This window comes from Sorex araneus, chromosome 9 (genome assembly GCF_027595985.1).
Source record: "Sorex araneus isolate mSorAra2 chromosome 9, mSorAra2.pri, whole genome shotgun sequence".
Lineage (NCBI taxonomy): Eukaryota > Metazoa > Chordata > Mammalia > Eulipotyphla > Soricidae > Sorex > Sorex araneus.
In genome coordinates this window covers 5,331,910-5,357,915 of record NC_073310.1, presented here as the reverse complement: position 1 = coordinate 5,357,915, position 26,006 = coordinate 5,331,910, and the positions used below count along the sequence as shown (strand labels likewise).

The 26,006-nt window shown below is 65.8% G+C and overlaps 3 protein-coding genes across 4 annotated transcripts; 1 reads left to right on the top strand and 2 right to left on the bottom strand.

Moving 5' to 3' along the window:
- Nucleotides 1–24: 24 nt before the first annotated feature.
- On the bottom strand, nt 25–4,273 carry RITA1 (RBPJ interacting and tubulin associated 1). The gene is given in 6 exon segments (XM_055147085.1): nt 25–1,065; nt 2,688–2,910; nt 2,913–3,019; nt 3,648–3,765; nt 3,908–4,096; nt 4,213–4,273. Coding segments are annotated over 6 exon segments (1,203 nt in total). The 3' UTR covers nt 25–560.
- DDX54 (DEAD-box helicase 54) lies at nt 4,252–17,289 on the top strand. Its single transcript, XM_055147493.1, has 20 exons — nt 4,252–4,445; nt 6,709–6,838; nt 7,703–7,773; nt 7,965–8,153; nt 8,238–8,287; nt 8,722–8,763; nt 8,880–8,975; nt 9,806–9,927; nt 10,029–10,090; nt 10,171–10,302; nt 11,130–11,340; nt 11,446–11,580; nt 12,517–12,744; nt 12,850–12,923; nt 13,369–13,611; nt 14,194–14,342; nt 14,418–14,531; nt 14,750–14,854; nt 15,020–15,135; nt 16,782–17,289. Exons 1-20 carry the CDS (start codon nt 4,272–4,274, stop codon nt 17,015–17,017), a joined length of 2,679 nt encoding a protein of 892 aa, XP_055003468.1. The 5' UTR covers nt 4,252–4,271; the 3' UTR covers nt 17,018–17,289.
- A 120-nt stretch (nt 17,290–17,409) lies between these two features.
- On the bottom strand, nt 17,410–24,115 carry CFAP73 (cilia and flagella associated protein 73). Of its 2 annotated transcripts, none has more exons than XM_004611191.2 (7): nt 24,041–24,115; nt 22,762–22,867; nt 21,938–22,042; nt 21,315–21,515; nt 20,706–20,927; nt 19,911–20,069; nt 17,410–18,174 (listed from the first exon to the last, which is right to left on the bottom strand). In XM_004611191.2, the coding sequence occupies exons 1-7, from the start codon at nt 24,094–24,096 to the stop codon at nt 18,091–18,093; spliced, it is 933 nt and encodes a 310-aa protein (XP_004611248.2). In that variant the 5' UTR covers nt 24,097–24,115; the 3' UTR covers nt 17,410–18,090. The 2 variants fall into 2 exon arrangements, with proteins under 2 accessions (XP_004611248.2, XP_055003469.1); XM_055147494.1 differs by having other exon boundaries at nt 22,762–22,876; nt 24,041–24,104.
- Nucleotides 24,116–26,006: the final 1,891 nt, after the last annotated feature.

The window sequence follows — 26,006 nt, the reverse complement described above, 5'->3', positions numbered from 1 at the left end:
CACTACAATCGGTAGAACTTGGGGTGCTGTGGATATATTTATTTTTATTTGTTTTTTTGGGTCACACCCGGTGACACTTGGGTATTCCTGGAATACTCAGGAATTATTCCTGCCGGTGCTTGGGGGATCATATGGGATGCCGGGGATCAAAACCAGGTGGGCCGCGTGCAAGGCAAACGCTCTACCCACTGTGCTATCGCTCCGGCCCCTGGACATATTTAATACCTGAAGAGAAATACGCATGGATCAGCAGGAAATGCCTCCTGGGCCGGAAGTGGGGCCTGCAGGGAAGAGCCTGGGGCTTTCTGGGGCGTCCCTCGGCCCCTGGCCACTCGTCCACCCCTGGCCACAGCCATGGAATGGAGAGGGTTGTGTCCCTGAGGCGTGCCCCTTGGCTGGCACCGATACAACTTGTGCCTGAGACAAGTCTGGGTGCCCCCAAATGCAAGGAGAGATTGTCAGAAGAGGGGGCACAGCCCACCTGACATCTGGCCCCCCCCAGAGCGTCTCCAGAGAGGCCCCCAAGAACCAGCGGGTAGCCGGGGAACAGGACTCAGACCTCATTTCCAAGGAGGTTTTGGGTTCTGGGTGGTCCCACCTCGACGGGGGGTGGTGGGCACTGAGATGCTGGCTGAGCGAGCCCTGGGAGTCACCAGGGCACTCCGGATGGTCACCCCCGGTGGGGAAGGCCGGGGACCTGCAGGCCCATTTTGGGGGGACGCCCAGGGTGGCTGCCCGGAGCCGGGGACATTCAGGTGGGTGAGAGAGTGGGAACGGGCCCTCCGCGGGGGCTGGGGAGAGGCCAGCCTGGGGGCCAGCACCCCCCGGGAGTCCACCGACGCCCTCGGCTCTGTCTTGGACGGAGTGGGTGGGTGAACGGCGCGCAGTGGGGTCCCCCTGGGGCGGGGCGCGTGGCTGCCCCGGGGCGTGGCTGGGGGAATCCAGCAGAGGGTTTGGAGCTTCGCAGTGTCCCCCTTGGCCAGCCACGGGGTGTTGCAGCGGGTGTCCCCGGCGCGGGAGCCAAACAGCGACTCGTCGCAGTAAGACGGGGTGTGGCCGATGAGCCTGGCAGAGGAGAAAGGCAGTGAGCCCCAGAACCTTGGCCCCGCACCCCGCCGCTCGCCAGACACCCGCGCCACCGCCCCACTTCCACGCCTGTCCCCCCCACCCCCAAGCACCCAGAAACCCCAGGCGGCCAAACAGCCCATTTGTGTCCCAGGCCAGATCTATTTGCATATCACATCCTCCTGGCCACCGTGATTGGCTCTGGGGAAGCCCTGTGACCTGTTCTGTCCAATGAGAGGCCGCCTGACCCGGAACTGGGCCGGAAGGGGCTGCGCGTGTGGGTCACAGGCCTGGGACAGGCATGTGGCGGCAGCGTGAGCACCGGGACAGGATCAGACCGAGTCCCGGGCCGGGGCAGAGGCGCCGCGATCATCCCGGCTCTGCTGCAGTCGGTTTGGATACGTTTTGTCTCCTGAAGCCAAGTAAACCTAATTCAAGTAAACCTCAGTCTAGCCTGCACCAACCAGCGCCCCTTCCCGATTGGAGGAAACGCGCTCGCTGCTCTGCGACCTTGGCTAAATCACGAGTCTGCTGTGGGCCTGGTGTCTGGCTGGGGCCCTGGGACGGGCTGCCACAGCCACCTGCGGGGCCTGGTCAGCCAGGCCGTCTGCTGTGCCCTTCCCGAGGGCCGGTGTCCCGTTGCCCTCCGCCGCAGGGTGATGCTGGGGTCCTGCTTTTGGCGCATTTAACAGGCTCCGTTCCCAGGGCAGAATGAACCCTAGGGTCCAGCCAGCCCAGAGTTCGGAAGGGAACTGTTCCCCAGCGCTGCAGGGGTTGAATTGTAAGGAAGAGATTTGGGTTAAATGAGGTCGTGAGGGTGGGGCCCAGGTCCAGCCAAACTGGAGTCCCTACAGGAGGGAGACTGACAGGGCTGGCCCCATCTGGACACGCTCAGGGCTCGGTCTCGCCAGGCCAGCGAGGTGCCACATCAAGCTTGGAGAAAACGACCCTGCTGGCAACTTGGCCTTGGACTTCAGAGCCCTGAGCAAACAGTCTGCTCTGGCCTTCTCCCAGGCTGGGGTATTCTGTTACTTCGCCCTCACAGGACCAATCTGTGTCTGCAAACCACCACCGACTTTTCTAGCTGGTTCCTGGAAAGGCAGCAAGTCCCTTTACAAGGGGCTGGACCGATACGATAGTCCATTGGGGAGGGCGTCTGCCTTGAACGTGGCTGACCAGGGTTGGATCCCTGGCATCCCATACGGTCCCCAGAGCAACGCCAGGAATAATTCCTGACTGCAGAGCCAGGAGTCACCCCTGAGCATCGTGGATGTGACCCAAAAAGAAAAAAAAGAGGGGGGGCTGCAGTGATAGAACAACTGGTCGGGCACTTGCCTTGCATGTAATCGACCAGAGTTCGATCCCTGGCATCCCATATGGTCCCCTGAGCACCACCAGGAGCGATTCCTGAGTGCAGAGCCAGGAGTGACCCCTGAGTCTAAGCATCACCAAAAATCAATTAAAAAAAATCATCTCACTGCATCCTCTCAACAATCGGAACATCGGAACAAAAGGAACATTGGTCCTGCTTTATTTTCATACCAGGAAACTGAGGCTCAGAGAGGTCAAGGTGCTTGCCCAAGGGCACCCAGCAACTGCACAGCTCCTCCCCTTCCACTTACCGGTACTTGTTCTTCTTCCTAGGGGTGAGGGTGGGAGTGCTGCCCCTGGAGGAGGGGGGTTTACAGCCCCCACTGGTGCCAGGTGCTGCCTCTGGGCTTCCTCCTGTACTTCGAGGGGCTTTTTGTACCCAGGGGGGGTCAAAGTCTGGTGGGGTGGGCCGGGACCTGCCTGGGCTTCCAAACAGCGTCTCATCCACATAGGATGCTCTGGCCTTTACCCGGGCCCGCGGCAGTGGGTGCAGAGCCTTCATCCCACCAGGGTCTTCATGCTGCCCGAGGTCTCCATCAGCAGTAGGGGGGCTGCACCCGCCAGGCCCTGCCTCCGGGGCTCCCTGTGAAAATGGGTTAGGGACACACGGCAGCGTCAGCTATATGTTAGAAGTGCTCAAGGCTGGCACGCGCTCAAGGTCCCACCAAGGGCAAAAGGAGCGCGGGGTCCTCGCTCCTATCTGTGGCCCCTCAGAGGGGACTCACCACCCACCCTGGCCTTTTAGAAACTTTTGTTTTGGGGCCACAGGTAGCGATGCTCAGGGCTTACTCCGGCTCCGCGCTCAGGGATCACTCCTGGTGGGCTCGGGAGACCCTAGGGAGTACTGGGGACAGAACCCAGGTCAGCTGCCAGCCAGGCAAGTGAAGGCCAGCATCGCCCCGCTGTGCTACGGGTCCAGCCCGGCCTTCCGGAGACTTGGATGAGTTTTTCTTAGTTGTCCCTCCCTCCACTGGGGAGAGCGCGAGGGGTGCCACCGGCAAATACTTAATGAAGCCATTTGCATTCCCAGCATACCCTGAGTGCACAATAAATATTTACAGACTGTTCCCCGGGTGAGGGAGAGAGAGATGAGAGCTGGGTCCATCTGGAAACCAACCAGAACACAAAGATGGGAGGCGGGAAAGCGGGGAAGCGCGTCAGGGAGCCCTGCGGGGGCGCAGGCCAGACGGCCAGGGGCGAGCCCCGCCTACCTCGTGCCGAGAGCCGCAGGAGCATCGTCGCGTTCACGCGGCAGTCCCGCCACTGCCACGGAGCGTCCATCCTGCAGAAGGTGGCCCCGGCCCGCAGGCCACACCTCCTCCAGCAGCGCTGAAACCGGAGGGGTGCGGGGAGGAGGGGACAGACTCAGAAGCGCCGCCGCCCCTGCGCCCACACCCCGCCTGGCCGCTCCAGCGGCGCCCTCCCCGAGCCCGGCCCGTGGGCAGTCCCCGCCCTCCGCAGCGATGCCCACCTGAGCCGCCGGCCGCGGGAGCGCCGCGCGCCCTGCCCCCCGCGGGTGCCCGCGCCCGGCCCCGCCCACCGCCGGGCCGCCCGGCTCCGCCCACCGCCCGGCCCCGCCCACCGCCGCCGCGGCCCGAACCATTCGCGCCCGCGGGGGTCGCGCCGCGTCCCGGTTTCTCCCCCGCGCCCGGCCCTCGCGCTCGGGGCGGCCCCGGGGGTCGGCGCGGCGCGCGCGTGCGGGGCGGCGAGTGCGCGCGGCCCGGCCGGGCCCCCGCGACGCGCGCGGGCCAGGGGAACCCCCCGGCCACCGCCGGCGCCCCCCGCGCGCGTGGGCCCCGCGGGCGCCGCCCCGGCCCTGCCCCGGCCCGGCCCGCATGGCGGCCGGCACGCGCGCGGCGGCCGCTCCTCGCCGGCCAGCGCCCATGGCCCAGTGGCGGAAGAAGAAGGGGCAGCGGCGGCGCCGGGGCGCGGCCCCCCAGGCCCCGGGCAGCGACTCGGAGGACGGCGAGTTCGAGATCCAGGCGGGAGATGACGCCCGGGCCCAGAAGGTAGGGGCGCGGCGCCGCGGGGGTTCCGCGTGGCCGCCGCGGGCCGGGCCGGGGCAGTGGGCGCCGGCGGGGCCGCCCGGCCGGCCCGGGGACCAGGGGCGTCCCGGTACCCACCCCCCGGGAGCCGGGCGCCCCGGCACGGGCGGGCGAGGGTCCGCGCGCCCCTGATTGGCCGTCTCGAGTCCCGGGGGCGGGCGCCGGGCGCGTCCGGCCAATGGGAAGTGTGGGCGCTGGAGGTGCGACTTTGAGAGTTTTGGGGGCCCCTGCGGAAGCTTCGGGAGTTAGCCCCGGGCACGTGGTTCGCCGAGCGGGCACGGGGACCCCCAGCGAGCCCCTTGGGTGCCCGACAAGTCGAGGGAGGAGGCGCTGTTGGCGCTCCATGCCGGGCTCGGACCCAGGGCCCTGCGCTCCTCGCTGCCCGCCTGGCCCAGCACCCACTGGTTGTGCGACTTCGGAGACGCCCCCTCCCCCAGGAGGGTGCCGGGATCAAGTGACCGCGCCTGTCCCGTCCACTCGCCCATGCTGCCAGCGCCTCCCCCACTGGCCGCCCGCCTCCAGCAGCCACTTATTTTACGCCTCCCGAGCCGGACTGGCAAACTTTCCCCCCTAAAGACCAGATGGCGACTATTTCCGGCCTGGTGGGGCCACCCGGGGTCACCGTTTTCTCTGGTTTGGTTTCCCCCCAGCCCCTCCCCACCCAGTCGTTTTAAATATGAAAGCTGCTGGGGCCAAAGCGGTGGCCTTTCCCCCTCATTCCAGTCCTCCCAGCTTTGATCGCCGGAGTCCCATATGTTCCCCTGGGCACTGCCAGGAGGGATCCTTGAGGGAGGAGTCAGCCCAGTACAGCTGGGGATGGCCCCCACACAAACATACAGACGGATGCACAGCCAGCGGCTAAAAACCAAAACCAAAACAAAAGGTGCATGGAGGGCGTGTGTGTGTGTGTGTGTGTGTGTCTGTGTGTGTGTGTGTGTGTGTGTGTGTGTGTGTGTGGTGCTCATATAAGTGCTCCAGGATGGAGCAGAGACTCAGCCAGGCTCCTGGCTCTGATCGCCGAGTGCCAGCTCTGTAACCTGGCACAGGCCACCTCGCCTCCCCCTCCTCCTCTGTAAAGTGGACACAAACACGACCCATTTGGGGGCAGGAATGACAGCACAGCGGGCAGGGCCCTTGCCTTGCTCGTGGCCCACGCAGGTTGACCCGGGTTCCATCCCTGGCATCCCATATGGTCCCCCGGGCACCTCCAGGAGTGATCCTGAGTGTGGAGCCGGGAGTAAGCCCCGAACATTGCTGGGTGTGGCCAACAAACAAACAAACAAAACATCTTGCCCCTTCCAAAGGGGGCTGTGGGTGTAAGTGGGTGGTAGGGAGCCCCCGGCAGCACCAGCCTTTCAGCCAGTGCGGCCTGCGTTAGCTGTCTCTGCAACTCACTGCTTCCTGAATGTCACTTCCGGTAGCAAGGCATGGCCTGCAGTCAGGGAGAGCTCCCCAGAGGAGGTGCTGGGATTTACCCATCAGTTCTACAGAGGAGAGGATCCAGGGGAGTGGAGTACCAGGAGAGCCCAGAGTGGTGAAGGCGGTGTATCAGAAAGGAGTTGGGGGCGGGGGGTGTGGCTTAGTCGTAGAGCCCTTGCCTTACATTCCCGACGCCCCGGGTTTGACCCCCTGCTCCCCCACAAGAAAAGGAAGAAGAAAGGAGAGGAAAGGGGGCTGGGGCCGGGCCGGGGGCCACGCGGTTTGGGAAGGCCTCGTTTTTAATTTGGGGTAGAGCAGGCTGACAGCAGGGGTGCCAATGATGAGGATGATGGTGGCGGGAATGATGGGGATGATGGGGATACAGGGGGTGGGGGTGATGGAGATGGAGGTGATGGGATGATGGGGATACAGGGGGTGGGGGTGATGGAGATGGAGCTGATGGGATGATGGGGATACAGGGGGTGGGGGTGATGGAGATACAGTTGATGGGGGTGATGGAGATGGAGGTGATGGGATGATGGGGATACAGGGGGTGGGGGTGATGGAGATGGAGCTGATGGGAGTCGAGATGGTGCCTTCCTGGTCCTCTGGTCCTCGCCTGGCCCCAAAGGACAGTGCTCCCGTCACGCGTTTTCCAGCTGTGCAGGCCGCAGGAGATGCAGGTCCGGGCTTGGGCGGGTGAGACCCAGGCGGTCTGGGGGCGGTGCCTGCTGACCTCCGGGGAGCCTGGCCGTGGGTCAGCCACGGAGACCCACGACCTGGAGTGACCCAGCCCTTCCTCCCGCAGCCGGGCCCCGGGCGGCCCCTGCCCTCCTTCCCCTCCTCGGACTACACCTCGGACGTGGAGCCGGACACGCGGGAGATGGTGCGGGCCCAGAACAAGAAGAAGAAGAAATCCGGGGGCTTCCAGTCCATGGGTGGGTGAGCCGGCCGGGACGCGGGGGAGCCATAGTGCCCGCACACCTGCTCTGGGCATGGCACCAAGGAAAGGGGGAGCTGACAGTGCCACGTCTGGGCCCCCAGCCCTGGGACCTGACAGGACAGGAGGTGACAGACACAGGGTGACACGGGGCAGGGACGGGATAGTCACTGAGAGGCTCGTGGGGCTGCAGCAGAGAGAGGGTTGGGGCAGGCGGGGGCTGGGGGTGGACAGTGGGACAGGCGGGGGCTGGGGGGACACAGTGGGACAGGCGGGGGCTGGGGGGACACAGTGGGACAGGCGGGGGCTGGGGGGGACACAGTGGGACAGGCGGGGCTGGGGGGACACAGTGGGACAGGCGGGGCTGGGGGTGGACAGCAGGACAGGCGGGGGCTGGGGGTGGACAGTGGGACAGGAGGGGGCTGGGGGTGGACAGTGGGACAGGCGGGGCTGGGGGTGGACAGTGGGACAGGCAGGGGCTGGGGGTGGACAGCGGGACAGGCGGGGCTGGGGGTGGACAGTGGGACAGGAAGGGGCTGGGGGTGGACAGCGGGACAGGCGGGGGCTGGGGGGGACACAGTGGGGCAGGCGGGGCTGTGAAGGGACAGTCGCACGCTTGCTCTCGTGAAGCGGCCTCTGGAGAGGGACAGGCCTGTGTCCACGGGGCCTGTGTCCAGCCCAGGAGCCCGGCCTGTCCCTGACTGGCCAGCCCGCACGCAGGAGGGAGGGACGTGGGCTTTGGGCACGTCCCTCTCACCCCTGCTGTCTGTGGGCAGAGGGTCGTGGTCTGCCCCACTCGCGGTTCGGGGGCTCGGGCGCCCCCAGCCCCAGCCCCAGCCCCAGCCAGCCCGTGTCTCCCCAGGCCTGAGCTACCCCGTGTTCAAGGGCATCATGAAGAAAGGCTACAAGGTGCCGACACCCATCCAGAGGAAGGTACTGGTGCCACGCGGCGGGGGGGGCTGCTTCCCCGCCCCTGGCTCTCCTGACGCCGCCCTCAGGGACCACGGGGAGCGGGCACCGAGCCCTGCCCCATGGGGAGGGTCGCCAGCTGCTCGGCCCTCCGGCCAGGGGCCCTGGCTGGGCGGCCCTTTCCCCTTCCCCAGCGCCCCCTCCTTCCCCTGCAGACCATCCCGGTCATCCTGGACGGCAAGGACGTGGTGGCCATGGCCCGGACGGGCAGCGGCAAGACGGCCTGCTTCCTCATCCCCCTGTTCGAGCGGCTCAAGGCCCACAGCGCCCAGAGTGGGGCCCGCGCCCTGGTCCTCTCGCCCACCCGCGAGCTGGCGCTGCAGACCATGAAATTCACCAAAGAGGTGAGGGGGGGCCGGGGTGGGGCGGGGAAGGGGGGAGGGGGGAGGCTGGTGACTGAGGCCCCTCCCGCTCTCCCTCCCCCACAGCTGGGCAAGTTCACAGGCCTCAAGACGGCCCTGATCCTCGGCGGGGACAGGTGAGAGACCAGCCCTGGCCCTGCCCCCGAGGGCCCACCCCCCCCCCCCCCGCCCCTTCTCCAAGCAGGAGGGAGGGGCCCCTCCCCTCCCCTCAGCAGCCTACCCAGCAGTGCTCAGGGGCCCGTCCAGGCTGGAGATGAGACCGTGGGTTCCTTTGGGGGGCCCGTGTCCACCCGAGTCCTGGTCAGCCCCAGTCGACGCCCTGCGTTCTGGCCCCTGCGGTTGTCCCCAGGGTGTCCCAGAGGACAGCTGGGGTAGGAGCTGTGCCCCAGCCTCTGCCCCAACCTGGCAGTTCCAGAATGGGCACTAGGTGGCGCCGTGGGCCCAGCGCCGGTCCACCCTACCTCTGGGCACGGCCTGGTACCTCGGCTGGAGGTGTGGGACGGGAGGGGCCTCAAGGCCGCCTGTGCCCACCGCCACCTCCTCTCCTTAGGATGGAAGACCAGTTTGCGGCCCTCCATGAGAACCCGGACATGTGAGCGGGGCGGGGGGGCAGGGGGGTGGGGGCTGCAGGTGGCCCTGGGGACTGGGCAGTGGGATGGCTGGCGGTACTGGCCAGGAGTGACCTGGCCACGTCCGTCCCCCTTCCAGAATCATCGCCACCCCCGGGCGCCTGGTGCACGTGGCCGTGGAGATGAATCTGAAGCTGCAGAGCGTGGAGTATGTGGTGTTCGACGAGGCGGACAGGTGAGGCTGCCCAGCGCGGCCACGCGGGCGCCAGACCAGCTCCTGGGTGCCTTGCTGGGGTTTGGCTTCCCGCAGAGCCCGGGCCCCACCCACGTGTGCCAGGCGCCCGCCTGCCTCGGCCCCTCCCTGTCGCGTTTCTTCGGTAGTCACTTTCAGGAGTAGCAGAGAGAGGACTGCAGGCACAGTGCTCGCCCAGGTTTCCGCCCCAGCCCCCCTAAGGGTCCCCTGAGCCCCGCCAGCGGTGACCCTGAGCACTGACCCAGCTGGGAGTGAGCCCTGAGCACTGCCGGGTGTGGCCCCCCAACAGCGAGAGAGAAAAAAAGGGGGGGGGAAGAGGCTTGGTTCCAGGAGGTGGGAGGAGTCGTGGTGGGCGTGGCCTTGCTGGCCCCACCCACCTCCCCCACCTCGGGTTTTGTTTTTGGGTCACACCTGGCGATGCTCAGGGCTTACTCCACTCAGGAATTCTGGGTGTTGCTCAGGGGACCCTGTGGGTGCCGGGGTTCGCCAAGGCAAACGCCCTCTTGGCTGTACTATTGCTCTGGCCTCCTTCCCCCAACACCCAACCTCTGGGTGGCCCTGAGGTTTCGTGGCCATCTGGGGAAAGGCGGGTGGGAGAGGCCGCACCTCCCAGGGCACCCGCCCATCTCAAGGGTTGGTGCCCGTGGACCCCTTGGGCCAGGGCTTGGCACCCAGAGGGTGCCAGGGCCTCCCTCCCTCTCAGCGGCCTCTTCCTCTGCCCGGGAGCTTCCCCGGCCAGCGCCCTTGCGGCTGGGCCGAGGGCAGGGAACTCGGGTCCTGGGCTCCAAGCCCTGACCCGCCCCTACCCCCAGGCTCTTCGAGATGGGCTTTGCGGAGCAGCTGCAGGAGATCATCGGCCGCCTGCCCGGGGGCCAGCAGACGGTGCTCTTCTCCGCCACGCTGCCCAAGCTGCTGGTGGAGTTTGCCCGCGCCGGTGAGTGGTCCTGGGGGGCCGAGATGGGGGGGGGCAGAAACCTCTGCTGGATGCGGGGGCCCGCCTCCTCTCAGACCCCCACCCCACCGCCCCCTCCGCAGGCCTCACGGAGCCTGTGCTCATCCGCCTGGACGTGGACTCCAAGCTCAACGAGCAGCTCAAGGTGAGGCCCGGCCCGGCCCTGCCCGGCCCCCGCAGTGACCGGGGCCCGCAAGCCGCCACGCGTGACCCCTCTCCCCGCAGACCTCCTTCTTCCTGGTGCGCGAGGACGCCAAGGCCGCCGTGCTCCTGCACCTGCTGCGCAGCGTGCTGCGGCCCCAGGACCAGACGGTGGTCTTCGTGGCCACCAAGCACCATGCTGAGTATCTCAGCCAGGTGAGGACACCAACCCCCCCCCCCCGCCCCCCAGGGCCGGTGTGGAGCCGCAGGTCCACGTGTGGCCACCAGAGGGCAGCACACGCCCACAGTACACAGGCCCGGCTTTTTTCTTCTGGAAATATTTTGAGATAATGAGTAAAGTAAATAATGAGAGTGCCAGGGTCTGGGCAGAGAGTTCCGTGGGCTCAGTGGGTGCTTTGCACGGGGGAGGTCCAGTTCCTGCTGCTGGCATCCCCTGGTCCCTCGTGTGCCATGGAGAGTGCTCCCTGAGTACCCCAGGGGTGCCCCACCCACCAGCCCCCAAACCAAATAAGTAAATACTAAAAATTTCAAGCAGATACTGAAGCCAGAAAGAGCACCTTGAGCTCCCAGGGGCTCCCCCTCCTTCGGGGCGACATTTGGGGTCCAACCCTCCCCCATTTTCTGTGGGTTTGCCCGGCTGCTCCCCACGGGACGCGACATGTCACGTACATGTGCTGGGCACGAGCAGGCTGATGCAGCCAGGCCTGCACCCCCGGGGGCCTCCCCTAGCGGCCCGCCCCGCTCTGGTGTCCCCACACGAGTCAGGGCTCCGCCTCGTGCAGCTGCCGGCACCTCTGGGCCCCCTGTGTGTCCTGGGCCTGCTCTGGCCCCGGGAGGGCGGTCAGGGCCGAGGCCGGGGTGGGCACCCTGCCGTGCCCCCTGGACCCAGGCGCTCTGCAGAGGCGGCAGTGAAGTCCCCCCCTCTGGCCCCAGCCAGCTGGGTTTCACACGGGTGTGGACCCCAGGGCCCTGGACTTCCCGCCAGCTGCCCCCCCTCACTCGCGCCCCCTCCCCTCCGGCAGCTGCTGACCACCCAGGGCGTGAGCTGCACCCACATTTACAGCGCCCTGGACCAGACGGCCCGCAAGATCAACCTCGCCAAGTTCTCGCACGGCAAGTGCTCGGTGCTCCTCGTCACCGACCTGGCGGCCCGCGGCCTGGACATCCCGCTGCTGGACAACGTGGTCAACTACAGCTTCCCCGCCAAGGGCAAACTCTTCCTGCACCGCGTGGGTGAGCCTGGCCCCTCGCCCTGCGGCGGCTCCGAGAGGGGCAGCCAGCCTGCCGGGCACTGTCGGCCTGGTCTCCGCGCGGTCCAGCTCACTCTCCTCCCAACAGGCCGCGTGGCCCGGGCCGGCCGGAGTGGCACTGCCTACTCCCTGGTGGCCCCCGACGAGCTCCCCTACCTGCTGGACCTGCACCTCTTCCTGGGCCGCGCCCTCAGCCTCGCCTGCCCCGGGGACACGCCCTCGGGTGAGTGGCCGTGGCGGGGCAGGGGCCCTCTGACTCGCCTCTCACCTGCAGACCTGACATCCGGGGGAGCGGTGGGTGGGGGTGGGGGGCACCTTTGCTGGGGGCTCCTGTTAAGGGCCCCCACTTTCCAAACTCGTGTGACCTGCCCAGGCCCTGGGTATGACCGGGGGGCGGGGAGGGAGCGTGTCCACAGGACTCCCCGCTCGGGCAGGATGGCCCCAGCCAGGTCCTGCGGGCAGGTCCGCATGTCTGTCTGTGTGTGTGTCTGTCCAGGCAAGCTTTGCACATCTATCTGTATGTGTGTCCATCCGGACTAAGTGTCTGTCCATGCTGGCTCTGCGTGTCCGTCCGTGCAGGGTCCGTGTGCCTGCCCACGCGAGGTCCCTGTGTCTGTCCGTGCAGAGTCCGTGTGCCTGCCCACGTGAGGTCCCTGTGTCTGTCCGTGCAGGGACCGTGTGCCTGCCCACACGAGGTCCCTGTGTCCGTCCGTGCAGGGTCCGTGTGCCTGCCCACGCGAGGTCCCTGTGTCTCTCCGTGCAGGGTCTGTGTGCCCGTTTGTGCAGGGATCATGTGTCCATCCACGCAGGGTCTGCCTGTCTGTCCGTGCAGGGCCCATGTGTCTGTCCAGGCGGGGTCCGTGTGTCCGTCCAGCATCCGCATGTCTGTCGGTGCAGGGTCTGTGTGTTCCTCTGTCTCTGCTGCTGGGTGAAGGGTCTTCCCACAGGCCTCCCTCTGGCCAGTGACCCGGGCCCCGGGCAGGGATGGGCTTGTGTGGCCCCCAGGAGGCCTGGCTCTGGGTGGTGCTGGCACTGCGGGCCCCCTCGCCCCCGGGTCGTACCCGGGCGTCTGCCCCAGGCTGGGGGTCCCGAGGCCCGCCTGCCCGGACAGGAGGCGCCCGGCAGGCCGCTGTGGTGCTGACCGGGGCCCGTCCCGCAGCGGGGGGCGCGGACGGCGTGCTGGGCCGAGTGCCGCAGACCGTGGTGGACGACGAGGACGGCGGCCTGCGGACGGCGCGGGAGGCCTCGCAGGAGCTGCAGGGCCTGGGCCGCGTGGCCGGCAATGCGCAGCAGCAGTACGTGCGCTCGCGGCCCGCGCCCTCGCCCGAGTCCGTCAAGAGGGCCAAGGAGCTGGACGTGGCGGGGCTGGGCCTGCATCCGCTCTTCAGTGAGTCCCACGGCGGGGCGGGGCGGGGCGGGCTGGGCGGGGCTGGGGCGGGGCGGGGCGGGGCAGCTGACGGCCCTGCCCGGCCTCACGGACCCCCGCCCGCAGGCTCGCGCTGCGAGGAGCAGGAGCTGCAGCGCCAGCGGCTGGTGGACAGCATCCGGGGCTACCGTGCCCGGGCGGTGAGTGACCGTCCCCGTTCCCCCAGACAGGGCAGCTCGCCGGAACCTGGGCCTGGCTTGGAGAAGCGTGGGAGGCCCCGGGGGCTCCGGAAGGCTCTAGAGGAGGCCCGGGAGTGGCAGGACGCAGTGTCCTGGGGCAGTGATAGCGGCGCAGGGTGGAAGCCCAGCTTGTCTCGGCCACCGGGCCTTGGCTATTTGGTTTCAAGTTTTGGGGTCATCCCCGATGATGCTCGGGGCTCTCTGCTCTCCTGATGGGCTCGGGGGACCCTGTGGCATGTCGGGGATCGAGCCCAGGTTGGCCATGTGCAAGGCCGACGCCCTCCCTGCTGCATGAGCGCTCTGGCCCCCGGACAGCGGGGCCCACTCTGGTCCTTCCTGGGAGGGCGGAGGAGTGTCCACCCCGCGGAGTTGAGGCCCGGAGTGACCCCACCCCCAACACCCACAGACCATCTTCGAGATCGGCGCCTCCAGCCGGGACCCGGGCAGCGAGGTGATGCGCGCCAAGCGGCAGCGGGACCGCAGGGCCATCGCCAGCTTCCAGCGGGACCTGCAGGCGCGGCGGCGGGAGCAGCGGCAGCGGCGGGAGGCGCCCGTGGGCCCGGCCGTGCGGGAGGAGCAGCCGCAGCAGCAGCGGGAGGAGGAGGAGGAGGAGGAGGGAGAGGAAGAGGGTGATGGTCCAAGCGTGGAGGTGCGGCCCAGGGACCCTGGAGGCCGGGAGGGCTGGGAACGGGGCTGCCCTGGGGGGCTCAACCCTGGGGTCTCAGTCTCCCTGCCTGCAGAATGGGGGCACACACCCCCAGTCTCAGCCAGGACCAGAGCCTGTCCGAGTGTCAGGGCTTCCCGGGGGACAGGCGGGCTCCCAGGTGGGCCCGGGCCTTGTGGCCGCTGTGGCCTTCGGAAAGCCCCTTGGCAGGCGGGTCCAGGCATGGGTGGATCCAGCCCGCGGGGACTCACCACCAGCGTCTCCGCCTGTCCCTCGAGGCTGAGACAGGCAGACGTAGCCGGGCACATCGCTGGGCTGCTTCCGGGCTGCCCTCCCGCCCGCTCCCTCCCTCCACAGGGAGTCCTGGGCTTGCGTGTCCCCCCCGCCCCCGTGTTTCCCATGGGTGAGTCCAGGGCCTGGGCCAGGAGCCCGGGACTCTGTCACGTGGGGCCCGTGGCCACCGGGGCATCTGCCCCCACGCGGGCACTGTCCGTCCTGCATCCGCTCGTGCTGAGGGGCGTGGTGGGCTCCCAGGCCGCGGTGTGACGCTGGGCCTGGGTCCGCCAGGACGTCTTCACCGAGGTGGTGGGCCGGAAGCGGCGGCAGCCGGGACCCGAACCCGACAGCAGAGCCAAGCGGCGGCGGGGGGAGGCGCAGCTGCGGGATCCGCAGTTCTACGTGCCCTACAGACCCCGGGACTTCGACAGCGAGCGGGGGTGAGCGGCGGCCTGGCTGCGGGGGCGGCGGGGGTGGGGGGCCACAGCCCCGCTCACCTCTCCTGCCCCCTGCAGCCTGAGCGTCGGTGGGGACGGTGGTGCCTTCGAGCAGCAGGCGGCCAGCGCCGTCCTGGACCTAATGGGGGACGAAGCCCAGAACCTCACCCGCGGCCGGCAGCAGCTCAAGTGGTGAGTGCGGGGCCCTCCCTGTCGCCGCGCCGGGTGGTCCAGCCTGCCTGTGCCCGGGGGTCCCGGTCAGGGCCTTGTGCCCTCTGTGAAACGCCGTGGCTTAACCCAGGAGAGGGCCGACAGGACCGGAACCCTCCCTGGAGGGCCGTGGTGCCACGCGGGGATCCCGCCCGCCCAGGCCAGCTCCCGCCATGGCAGCCCAACCCCATGCCCCGCAGGGACCGGAAGAAGAAGCGCTTTGTGGGGCAGACGGGACAGGAAGACAAGAAGAAAATCAAAACGGAGAGTGGCCGCTACATCAGCAGCTCCTACAAGAGAGACCTGTATCTGCGGAGGGCGGGGCCCGGGGGCGGGGCCGTGGTCGAGGGGCGGGGCCAGTGAGGGCGGGGCCACAGGCGGGGAGTGGTGGCCCTGTCTGCTGAGGTGGGGACCGGGGTGGTGGCCTGGTTTCTCTGGCCGCACGCGGCTTCCTTGACGCGGCGTCCTAGCTACCAGAAGTGGAAGCAGAAGCAGAAGATCGATGACCGGGACTCGGAGGACGAAGGACCCTCGGACCGGCGAGGAGCCCCAGAGCACAGGGGTGGAAGGCGGGGCCGAGGCCAAGGTGAGAGCCGCATCCCCCACCCCCCCAGAGCCGGCCTAGAAAGCGAGCGGGGCTTTTGGCCTTATGAGGACCTGGAGGGCCTGCGGGTGGGGGTCTCCACCCCACTCCCTGTGCCCGTGGGGTGCCGCAGCCGAGCATGCAGCCAGGGAGGGGTGTCGGGACAGGCTGGATGCTGAGCACCTTCCGGAGGAAACTGACCGCCCAGTCTACGGCCAGGGACGGCCTGGGGCGCCCAGCCACTGGAGCAGGCCCTGCCCCAGCCTGCTGGTCACCCCCTCCGCGGGGCTGGTTGCTGCCTCTTCTGTGGCCGAGTGTCCAGCAGCCTGTCCCTGCCTGCCCTCGGCCCACTCTGCTCCGTTCGGCTTGTCCGCTTCCTGCCCCTCTGTCCTCCTGGCCCCGCCCTTCTGTCCTGACCCCACCCCTGTCCTCCTGGCCCCGCCCCTCCATCCTCCTGACCCCGCCTCTCTGCCTCCTGGCCCCGCCCTGCCCTCCTGGCTCCGCCCCTCCACCCTCCTGGCCCCGCCCCTCCGCCCTCCTGGCCGCTCTCCCACTGAGACCCGTCAGGCCCTGTGTGTCAGCTTCACCCCCATCTCCTGCTCTGTTGGGGTTTTCTCTGCGTGTTCCTGTTTTCGACACTCCAGGCCGTTCTCTCTGGGTCTGTGTTCCACCACTCATGCTGGCCCTGTCCCACCCTCCTGTGTCTCTCCTCTGATCATTCCTGTCTCTGCCCCTCTTCATCTGGCTCTCAGACATGTCCCTTCCCTTTTTTTTTTTTTTGGCTTTTTGAGTTTTTTGGGTCACACCTGGCGATGCACAGGGGTCGCTCCTGGCTCTGCACTCAGGAATTACCCCTGGCAGTACTCAGGGGACCATATGGGATTCTGGGAATCGAACCTGGGTTGGCCGCATGCCAGGCAAACGCCCTCCCCGCTGTACTGTCGCTCTAGTCCCAAAGTCCCTTCCTTTCTGCGCACATGCACACACACGGGCTCACTCTCCTCGTTTGCTCCGGGCTGCTGGGGAGGCGGCGGGGACAGCAGCTGTGTGTCCTGTGCTGTCCTTGCCGGGGGTGGTGGACCCGTCACTCAGGCTGCCGTGGACACACTGGGGCCGCCTTAATGACCAGCTGTGCCAACAGACAAAGTCACTGCTGAGGGTAGGGGGGGCGAGGAGGGGCCACAGTGCGCAGGGGCCGGCAGGACAGGGCCTTCCCCTCCTGCCCGCTGCTGGCCAGAGCTGACTGGCCCAGGGGTGGGCACTGATCTCTCTGGTCTCAGAGGAGGTGCTCATCCAACCGCACTGAGTGACGTGACCCTCGGTCACTCCTGGGTGGCCTGCTGGTGGCCAGGCCTTGTTCTGGGCCTTGTCCACCTCACGGTTTATTCCAGTTAGGGCTGGCACGGGGGGGTCCATCCATCACTCATTTGGGGGGTGGGCGAACAGACTGAGAAGTCAGTGACTGGCCCAGGGGCCAAGAGACCGCAGCTGCTCTTCCGGCTCTCGGCACCGCTGCTGTGGGCTGCCTGAGCTTTATTAAGCACCTACTGTGTGCAGCCGCTGGGGTCCGGGCTGTGAGCCCAGCCAGGCTGCAGGGAGGAGACTCCGCATCTTGCCCAAGGCTGACGCCCCAACCCCCGTCCTGGTAGGTGCATCCCAGCCCCGCGCCCCGGGGCCCCCTGCAGGCCGAGTGCGGTCCGAGCTGAAGACCAAACAGCAGATCCTGAAACAGCGACGCCGCACGCAGAAGATGCGCTTCCTGCAGCGCGGGGGCCTGAAGCAGCTCTCGGCCCGCAACCGCCGCCGGGTCCAGGAGCTGAAGAAGGGCGCCTTCGGCCGGGGCGGCCCCCTCAACAAGAAGGGCAAGATGAGGAAGAGGATGTGAGGGAGGCGGCTGGACCTCCTGGAAGTGCACCCTGCAGGACCTTTGTCCTTGGCAAGCCACACTGCGCAGCCGGTCAGAGACAGTCTGCAGAGACGGGAGCATTTGAGCAGGGTCTTGAAGGATGCATAGGAGTGTGCCAGGCAGGCCAAGACCCGAGTTGGTGATTTGCTGCTGCTTCCCGGTGTTTGGGGTTCTGAGGTCCCTGCCCACAGGCCTGAGCCCTGAAAGCCTAAGGCCCAACGGAGTCTTTTTAATAAACCTTATCAGTCACACCTCCTGTCCCCCGGGTGCACTCCGAATAGGGCTGGGCAGTGTCTCGTCCCAACTCAGTTGCCAGTAATGGGCACCGTGTGAGGGAGTCCCACACGACCCCAGGCCCTGGGGGTGGCTTCTGCACTCCCTCCTACAGAGGGGAAAAGTGAGGCCCAGAGGCCCACTTGGTCACTGAGGCCAGCGCTCAGAGCCCTGCTTGGGGACAGGCTCGTGGCTCGGAGTGGCCAGGGAGGGAGACCGGATGTGGGTTCAGGGCACCAGTTTCAGGCTCAGGGGGGCTCTTGGCGGGGGGGCTCACACTCTGGCACACGCCTGAGCCCAGACCCGCAGCCTGGCCCCATGCCCCGCCTCCATGGTTCTGCTCCATCACTTGGCACAGTGCTCCGTGGGGCCGTGGCCAGCAGGTGCCACGGGAGGTTCTGCCCCGTGGCCCCTCACTGCTGCTGTTTCCTTCACCTTCTTGCCCTCCCGAAGTCATGGTGCTGGGCTTGGTTCCAAGCACCTGCAGTCACCGGGGACGCCAGCCCTGCTGCCAGGGGGGCTGGGGCCTGGGTGGGTGTGAGATCGGGGTCTGCCACGTTTCCCGAGTGCAGGTCGGCCCGGAGCAAGCTGCGTCTGAACTGCGCCTGGACCTTTCACCCCCCTGCCCAGAGGGCCAACCGGAACACTCAAGGAAGTGCAGATTGTCTGCTGGGGCGGGGGGCAGAGGTGGCACCCACTGCCTTGGTGGCCCTCACACATGCCCCGGCAGCCTCCCAGCCTCGCACCCTCTCCGGGGCCCCTGTCCCCACTCACCGTAGTTAGTGCGGGGCAGTGGGGGTCGCAGGCTCAGCCTGGTGGAGGCTGCGCAGCGTGGCGCTGAGGTCTGAGATGAACAGCCTCACCTGTGGGAGCCGCGGGCCAGTCACCCCCCTGCGCCCACACCCCGGCTCCTGGGGGGGGGGCTGGGAAACCCGCCTAAAAGGCAAGGAAACTGGAGGCTCCCGGGACAGCGTGTCCAGGCCTCCCTCCGGAGGGGGGGACACAGGCAGTTTCCAGCCCTTCAAGGCCTTTTTTTTTTTTTTTTTTTTTTTTTTTTGCGTTTTGGGTCACTCACACCCGGCGATGCTCAGGGTTACTTCTGGCTCTGCACTCAGGAATTACTCCTAGCAATGCTTGGGGGACCATATGGGAATCGAACCTGGGCCAGCCGCGTGCTAGGCAAACACCCTACCCGCTGTGCTATCTCTTCAGCCCCATCCCCTCAAGGCCTCTTTTTTTTTTTCTTTTTGGGTCACACCCGGCGATGCACAGGGGTTACTCCTGGCTCTGCACTCAGGAATCACTCCTGGCAGTGCTCAGGGGACCATATGGGATGCTGGGAATCGAACCCAGGCCGGCCGTGTGTCAGGCAAACACCCTACCCGCTGTGCTATCGCTCCAGCCCCATCCCCTCAAGGCCTCTTAATCACACCAGCCTCTCCACTCCCCAGTTGGGCGGGTTTATATTCCTCCTAATTGGATCTTTCACTCCCCGGTGGAAGACCTACTCCAGTCCTCGCTGGGGGGTGGGGGGGAGCCCTTCCCTATTTTATTTGAATTAACTGAATATTGACATGAACTTGAGTGCCCCATGGGTCTGCTGCTAAGCACGCGAACCCTGGGCAACGGGGGTCGTGGGAAACCCACCGCGCGGTGAGGTGGAGCAGCTGCCTGGGCAGGGGGGAGTGAGTCCAGGTAGGAGGGGGCAGCTACTGGCTGAGTCGCCCCCATGGCCCCTCAGGAGGTTCGCCTGATGGCGTCTCTCAAAGGGTGCTATACCGTGTCCCCTCTGGAGTCACCCATGGTCACTGGGGCTCCAGGGCCCAGTTCCTGGCCCATGGATGGAACCGTGACTTGCATGCAGGAGAGGAGTGGAATGGTGGGGTGTGTGTGTGTGGGGGGGGTCTCCCTTTGTCTCTGCTTCTGAGAGGGGCCACTCAAGCTACAGGACTGTCAAGTCCAGCCCCCTCTGGAGCCTGAGTGACAGGGAGGACAGTGAGCCTGGCTCAGAGGGTCACTGGGCAGGCTGTGATCAGGGACCACCGCCCGCACCTGGCCTTGGACCCTCAGAAGGAAGCCAGGCCCGTCCGTGGGGTCAGAGGTTATTACAAGGGACCGCCACCTCCTGGGTCCTTCCCCGTACTTGCCACTCGGGGCCCCGGAAAGATAGTACAGCAGGTGGGATGACTGCCCCGCGCACTGCCAACCTGGGTTCTATCCCCAGCACCCCAAACGGTCCTCGGAGCACTGCCAGAGTGGCCCCTGACCCCGAGCACAGAGCCAGGAGTGACCCTTGAGGACTTCTGGGTGTGGCCCTGAAACAAAATACCTGTCACTTGTGCCTTGATCACGGAGCAAGACACACACATGTGTACAGGGGCGGCCAGCACTCACCCTGGCCCTCAGGGGTGCCTCTTCCTCTGGCCACTTCGCAGATGCCAGTCAGGGCTGAGGTCAGTCCAGGACTCCAGGGTCCCTGCCCCCTAGCAGCAAGGGAGCCCAGACCATTGGGGCGAGGGTCAGCCCACAAACGGCAGGATCTCCCGCACCTGAGTGTCCCTGCGTTTGGTGGGCGGGATGACGTCAAGAGAGGGCTCACCTGCTCCAGCTGCCCCTCCGTGTCACAGATGTCCAGGGCCGGAGGCTGCTTCCGGTGCTGGCACACCAGCTGGAACATGTTGAGCGCTGACATCCGGGTGCGACCCAGAAGCAGCGTCTTCTCAGACGCCGTGTTCTGGATCTGGACCCACTGGGATTCCTGGACGACACCCCCTTCCGGATTAGTGTGCAGGGGGCGGGTGTCCAGAACCGTCCACCTGCCGGTCAGGTGTGCAGAAACACCCCCGAGGACACAGAACAGGTGCCAAGTTCTGATCAGTGCCCTAAAGCTCTTTCCGGTGCCGGAAATCCCTGGGGCGGGACGCAGCCACCTCTCTAGGGTGAGCACCTCCCGGTCTGTTCTGGCAAGGGGGCGGGGCGTGAGCTCTATGGGCGGGGCCTTGTCTGGGCGTGGTCAGGGTGGGTGGAGCGCGTCTTTGGTGGGTGGGGCCTGGGCTAGGCGTGGTCCCCTGGGTGGGGCGGGGCGTGGTCTCGGAGGGCGGGGAGTAATCTCGGTGAATAGGGCTAGGGTGGGCCTCGGTGGGCGGGGCGGGGTCTGGGGAGAGGTGTGATCTCTGGACGGGGAGACTGGGCTGGCCGTGTTCTCGGTGGGCAGAGTATGATGGACGGGGCGATGTGTGTGGGGGCCGAAGCCTCTGGGGCGGAGAGTGGGCGGGGCGAGGTCTCGGTGGGCGGAGAGTGTGCGGGGCGAGGTCTGTGTGGGCGGAGAATGGGCGGGGCGATGTCTCGATGGGCGGAGCCTGGGTGGGGCGGGGCCTCGGTGGGCGGGGCGTACCCAGCGCAGCGTCTCCTCCCGGGCCGCCTCCAGGCGCTCCAGCAGCTCGGCCCGCCGCTGGCCCTGCCGCAGCAGCTCGTCCTGCTCCGTTTCCTGGAGCCGCTTCAGCCGCGCGCGCGCCTCCTCCAGCCGGGCGACCTGCTGGCGCTCCGTGAGCTGCAACTCTGCCAGCGTGTCGGCCAGGCAGCCGTAGCGCGCCACCAGCTCGGAGACCTCCTGGAACTGGGAGTGGGTCGCCGCGAGGTGGGGGCTTGGGAGAACTCTCCGGAGGCGCCGTCTCTGCCCTCCCCAAGACCCTTGGTCCTCGGCGTCCCCGCCTCGGTCAGCCCGACTGTGAAATGGGGGCATCGTGCAGACAGCCCCTGTCGACCAGGGGCTTCCTCCCGCCCTTTCCCTCCGCAGCAAGCCTAGCTCCAGCCGTTACTGTTCCAATCAATTTATTTATTGTGTGCCGGCCTCTCCCCGTCCGTGTGCTGGAGGCAGTTACCTTTCTGAGCCTCAGTTTCCCCAGTAGAGCGAGGGGGGAACGGAAGAGCAGAGCGCCGTCCGTGGCATGCAGCCTGTGCGCAGGCCGCGACCCTCCCCGGGATCCCCCCGCGGGGCGCTCACCTCGGGCAGCTGCTCCAGCACCCGGCCCAGCAGGCGCGCGCAAGGCTCCAGGCGCTGCAGCCGGCGCCGCAGCCGCGCGCGCTCCTCCTGCAGCCCGGCCAGCTGCGCCCGCAGCCGCTGCGCCTCGGCCTCCTGGCGCTGGGCGCGGCGCCGCTCCTCCGCCGCCCTCCGCAGGGTGCGGCCGCGCCGGGCCTCGGCGTCCTGGGCACGGAGAGAAGCGACCACCCCAGGACCCACCACGGGCCGCAGGCTTAGGGACACCTCGCTCCTCTCCACCCACCCCTCCAAGCCCCAATTTATTATTATTATTTTTGGTTCTTGGGCCACACGTGGCGATGTTCAGGGCTTGCTCCTGGCTCTGCGCTCAGGAATTACTCCTGGCGGTGCTCAGGGAAGACGGGATGGAATCCCGGAGGGCGGCGTGCAAGATAAGTGCCCTGCCCTCTGTACCATTACAGCCCCTCCAAACCCCAGCTTTTAAGTCAGTGCTCGGGCAGTGAGTGCCTGTGTATCCCCCACCAATCCCTTTGGTACTCGGGAACCCACTTTTTGAAACTTTCCCTGAGGCTGTAAGGTGTGAATTGCCCAGGCAGGGCACCCACGGCCCGGCGACTTCCGTGTACCTGCAAGAATTTGTCAAAGCAGACGAAGGACCCCTTCAGCGCCTGCTCCTTCCGCGCCAGCTCCTGCCAACGCTGCCTCAAGGCAGCCATGGTGGCCTGGAATGCCTGTGGGCAGGACGCGGACCTTCAATTCACCCGGCACCTTCGAGTCCACTCTTAGTAGCTCTCCCCGCCCCCTTTGACTTTCTGGGTTACACCCCGCGATGCTCAGGGCTTACTCCTGGCTCTGCCGTGTTGGCCGTGTGCAAGGCAAACGCCCTCCCCACTGTGCTATAGCTCCGGCTCCCTTAAAGCTCTTTGACCTGGTCTTGTCCAGGGACTTCTGCTTAGCTCAGTCCCTGCCCCTCACCCCTCCGACCCCCAAGTCCCCACCCTGTTAGTGGGCCTCCTGGTACCCTCTGGCATCTCAACACTTCACCACTATTTTCCTTGCCTTCCGGCCTGTTTATGCGGGCACCCAGTTTATGCGGGCACTTCCCTTTCTCCCTCCTCTCCCTGTCCGCCTTGGCTGGGAAAGCTGACCCGCCCTCCAGCTAAGACACTGCTTCTGCCCAGGAGCCCCTGACCCCCCCAGGTAGAGGGGTGGGCTTCCTCTGGGCCCCTGCTCTGTGCAGCCCCACCTGCGCCTCGGCACCCTCTAGCCCCTCTAGATTGCAAGGCCCCGTGGCAGGGTCCGTGGTGGAACTCTGTCTCTCGTCTAACCTCCGTCTCACAGAAGGAGAAACCAAGTCGAGGGCAGTGAATCGGCCTGTCTCGGACCCGGGGGGGCCTCTCTTTCCCAGCACCCTACGTCTGGGGTCCCCCGAAGTCTCAGTGGGCCTCACCTTCTTCTGTTCCTGCAGGCCCCGGTCTGCGTCCGCCACCTCCTGCTTCTTCTCCAGGAGGCTCAGCACAGGGGGTAAATGGTCCCCCGCTGGCCTGGGGGCCCTCCTGTGGGGACTCGAGGAGGCAGTGCCCGTCAGGAGTCAGGGTCTACCTTGGGGCTGGCGCGATAGCACAGCGGGAGGGCATTTGCCTTGCACACGTCCGACCCAGGTTCGATTCCCGGATCCCATATGGTCCCCGGAGCACCACCAGGAATAATTCTTTTTTTTTTTTTTTTTTTTTTTGCTTTTTGGGTCACACCCAGCAATGCTCAGGGGTTCCTCCTGGCTCTGCACTCAGGAATTACTCCTGGCAGTGCTTGGGGGACCATATGGGATGCCGGGGATCGAACCCGGGTCAGCTGTGTGCAAGGCAAACGCCCTCCCCGCTGCGCTATCGCTCCAGCCCCAGGAATGATTCTTGAGTGCAGAGCCAGGAGGAACCCCTGAGCAGTCGGTGTGACCTCACCAAAAAAGAGTCAGGGCTGGGACCGGAGCAATGATAGCACAGCGGGGAGGGCGTTTGCCTTACACAAAGCCAGCCCGGGTTCCATCCCGGCATCTCAGATGGTCCCCCCGAGCACCGCTAGGAGAAACCCCTGTGCCTCGCCGGGTCACTGTCATGTCACTGTCATCCCATTGCACATCGATTTGTTCGAGCGGGCACCAGTAACGTCTCTCATTGAGAGACTTATTGTTACTGTTTCTGGCATATCCAACACGCACGTTAGCTTGCCAGGCTCTGCCGCGCGGGCTCCATACTCTCGGTAGCTTGCCGGGCTCTCCGAGAGGGGCGGAGGAATCCAACTCGGGTCGGCCGAGTGAAAGGCGAACTCCCAATCGCTGTGCTATGGCTCCAGCCCAAAAAAGTGTGACCCAAAAAAGTGAAAAAAAAAAAAGTCAGGGCCCCCCAACTCCCCACTGGCACTCGTCACTCCCACCCCCGAACTATGGGACTCGGGGGTGGGAGTGGGGAAGGGGCCTGGACCGAGCAGAGAAGAAATTCCAGGACAAGACCCACAAATCCAACCTAGACCAGCCACGTTCGACGCCTGCCAGCGCTGGGGCTGCAGAGCTGGCCGGTGACCCACACTCCCTGAGCGGCCGGGCCACGGCGTCTCTCTGAGCCTCAGTTCCTCGCTCTGAGAAGTGGGTGCAGGAAGTCCCCCGCCCCTGATCAGGCAGGGTCCCACGGTGCTTCCTCCTCCTCCCCGCCCTCCGGGCCGCACCGGCCACGCACCGGGGCAGCTTTCCTCGCCGCACCAGTCGGAAATCGCCTTCCCAGGGCGTCGCCATGCTCGGGGCTCTGCTTCGCTTTCTTCCCACCAGCTGGGGTTTTGCACGGATCTAGGGGGCCCTGGGGAGGGGGTTGTTCTGCTGGAGGGAGGCGCAGCCTTCCCCCCGCTCCTGCAGCAGCCAGGCTGGGCTCGCAGACGCGGTTGTCTGGGCAACCACCAACACAACATTCCACCGCCTGACAGAGCCGGAATCTCTCCGCTTCAGAGGAAGGGGGAGGGGCGGCGGGGGGCTTTCATGCCCGTCTAAAAAGACAGAAATCTGTTTTCCCACCGAGTTATTTCTCAGGGGGGCAGCAACATGAGGGGCCCGGGGGATCCCCCGTCCGTGTTCTTTCTGATGATCATTTGTTCAGACCCGATGTGCAGAGCTGGGGCTGAGCTCTGCCAGGCCTGGGCTCCGTGCGTTTGCCTCCACCTGACTAACACTGTTTTTTTAGAGTCACACCTGGAAGGACTTGGGAGCTATTCCTGCCACAGTGCTCTGGGGACGCTCCCAGTGGTGCCCGGGATTAAACCGGAGGTGGCCACACGCTTAACTCTGTATTACTTCTCAGGTCCCCGAGAGCTGCGTTTCCAAAAATTAACTGTAGTTCCTCGGGTGCCAGAAGCCTCCTCAAGCGTTTTGTCAGAACATCATGAGAAGAGGAAGCGGGGCGGGAGCTAGAGCTGCTGTCTCTGAAGGCTTCCAGGCGGTCCCACGGACCGGCTTTCCACATGCATTGATAGGACGCTCCAAGAAACTCGGGCAAAGGGTTTCTGGATGTGAAAACACGGATCAAGGGCTAATTTGCATCAAGTGCAATTAATTTCCCTCACATCCAGTTCTGTGGGTGTGTTCGCGCGTTCGTGAGGTGGTTCCGGGCCAGTCAGCCCATTCTTCATCATTGACTGAACTGCTTGCGTGCTGGAATCTGTACAGTCATTCTCGCATTGTGATTCCGGTTCTGGGCCATTTCCAAAACCTGCTCTGTGTGTGTGTGTGTGTGTGTGTGTGTGTGTATGCAGGTTTAGAAGTAATAATTCAGGGGCCGGAGTCATCCTACAGCAGGGAAGGTGTTTGCCTTGCACGCAGCCGACCCGGGTTTGATGCCCAGCATCCCCTATGGTCTCCCAAGTATCTTCAGGAGTAATTCCTGAGTGCAGAGCCAGGAATAAGCCCTGAGCATCACCGGGTGTGGCCCAAAAAGGAAAAAAAATGCAAATAATATCTTGTGGGACTTTGGGTAACACCTCACAGTGCTAACAGCTGGGCCTATTGCTGGCTCCGTGGTTAGGAGTCACTCTTGGTGGTGCTCTGGGGACCATGTGTGGTACCAGGGACTTAGGCAGTGCCAGCTGCATGCACGGCCAGCACCCTCCCTGCTGTCCTGCCTCTTCCCAGCCCCGGGTGCAGGCTTTAGGATGCCGATGAGCTTCCCTTCGGCCTGAGTCAGTGCACGGGCTCAGGACGGCCGGGCCGGGTGTGGGTAGGTTTGACCATGTACAAGCCTCGCCTGCCTTCTTAGGCAGGTCTGACTCTCCGATGGGCCACTCCCAGTTGCGCCACATCTGTGCCGACAGCTGGTGCTGTCAGCTTTTAAAAATTCATCCCAACAGGGGGCCGGAGCAATAACACAGCAGGTGGGGCGTTTGCCTTGCATGTGGCCGACCTGGGTTTCATCCCTGATGTCCTATATGGTCCCCCGAGCCCCACCAGGAGTAATTTCTGACAGCAGAGACTGGAGTTACCCCTGAGCACCACCAGGTGTGGCCCCAAATTAAAACAAAAAAGAAATCATTCCAGGAGATGTGGAGTTGTATGACTTACTCTTCACAAATCTTCTGTGTGTGTCTGTGTGTGCACATGGTGTGCATGTGTGATGCATGTGCATGTGTGATGCATGTGCATGTGTGATGCACGTGCATGTG

What these genes read in the sequence shown, in the direction of transcription:
- CFAP73 (XM_055147494.1), bottom strand. Translation starts at nt 24,096, where the DNA reads ATGGCGACGCCCTGGGAAGGCGATTTCCGACTGGTGCGGCGAGGAAAG. An exon ending in GCCTGCAGGAACAGAAGAAG is followed by an intron (nt 22,043 to 22,761) that starts GTGAGGCCCACT and finishes TCCTGCCCACAG; the next exon opens with GCATTCCAGGCCACCATGGC. An exon ending in TGCTGGAGCAGCTGCCCGAG is followed by an intron (nt 20,928 to 21,314) that starts GTGAGCGCCCCG and finishes ACCCACTCCCAG; the next exon opens with TTCCAGGAGGTCTCCGAGCT.
- DDX54 (XM_055147493.1), top strand. Translation starts at nt 4,272, where the DNA reads ATGGCGGCCGGCACGCGCGCGGCGGCCGCTCCTCGCCGGCCAGCGCCC. An exon ending in AGCTCAACGAGCAGCTCAAG is followed by an intron (nt 10,091 to 10,170) that starts GTGAGGCCCGGC and finishes CTCTCCCCGCAG; the next exon opens with ACCTCCTTCTTCCTGGTGCG. An exon ending in AAGGCGGGGCCGAGGCCAAG is followed by an intron (nt 15,136 to 16,781) that starts GTGAGAGCCGCA and finishes CCGTCCTGGTAG; the next exon opens with GTGCATCCCAGCCCCGCGCC.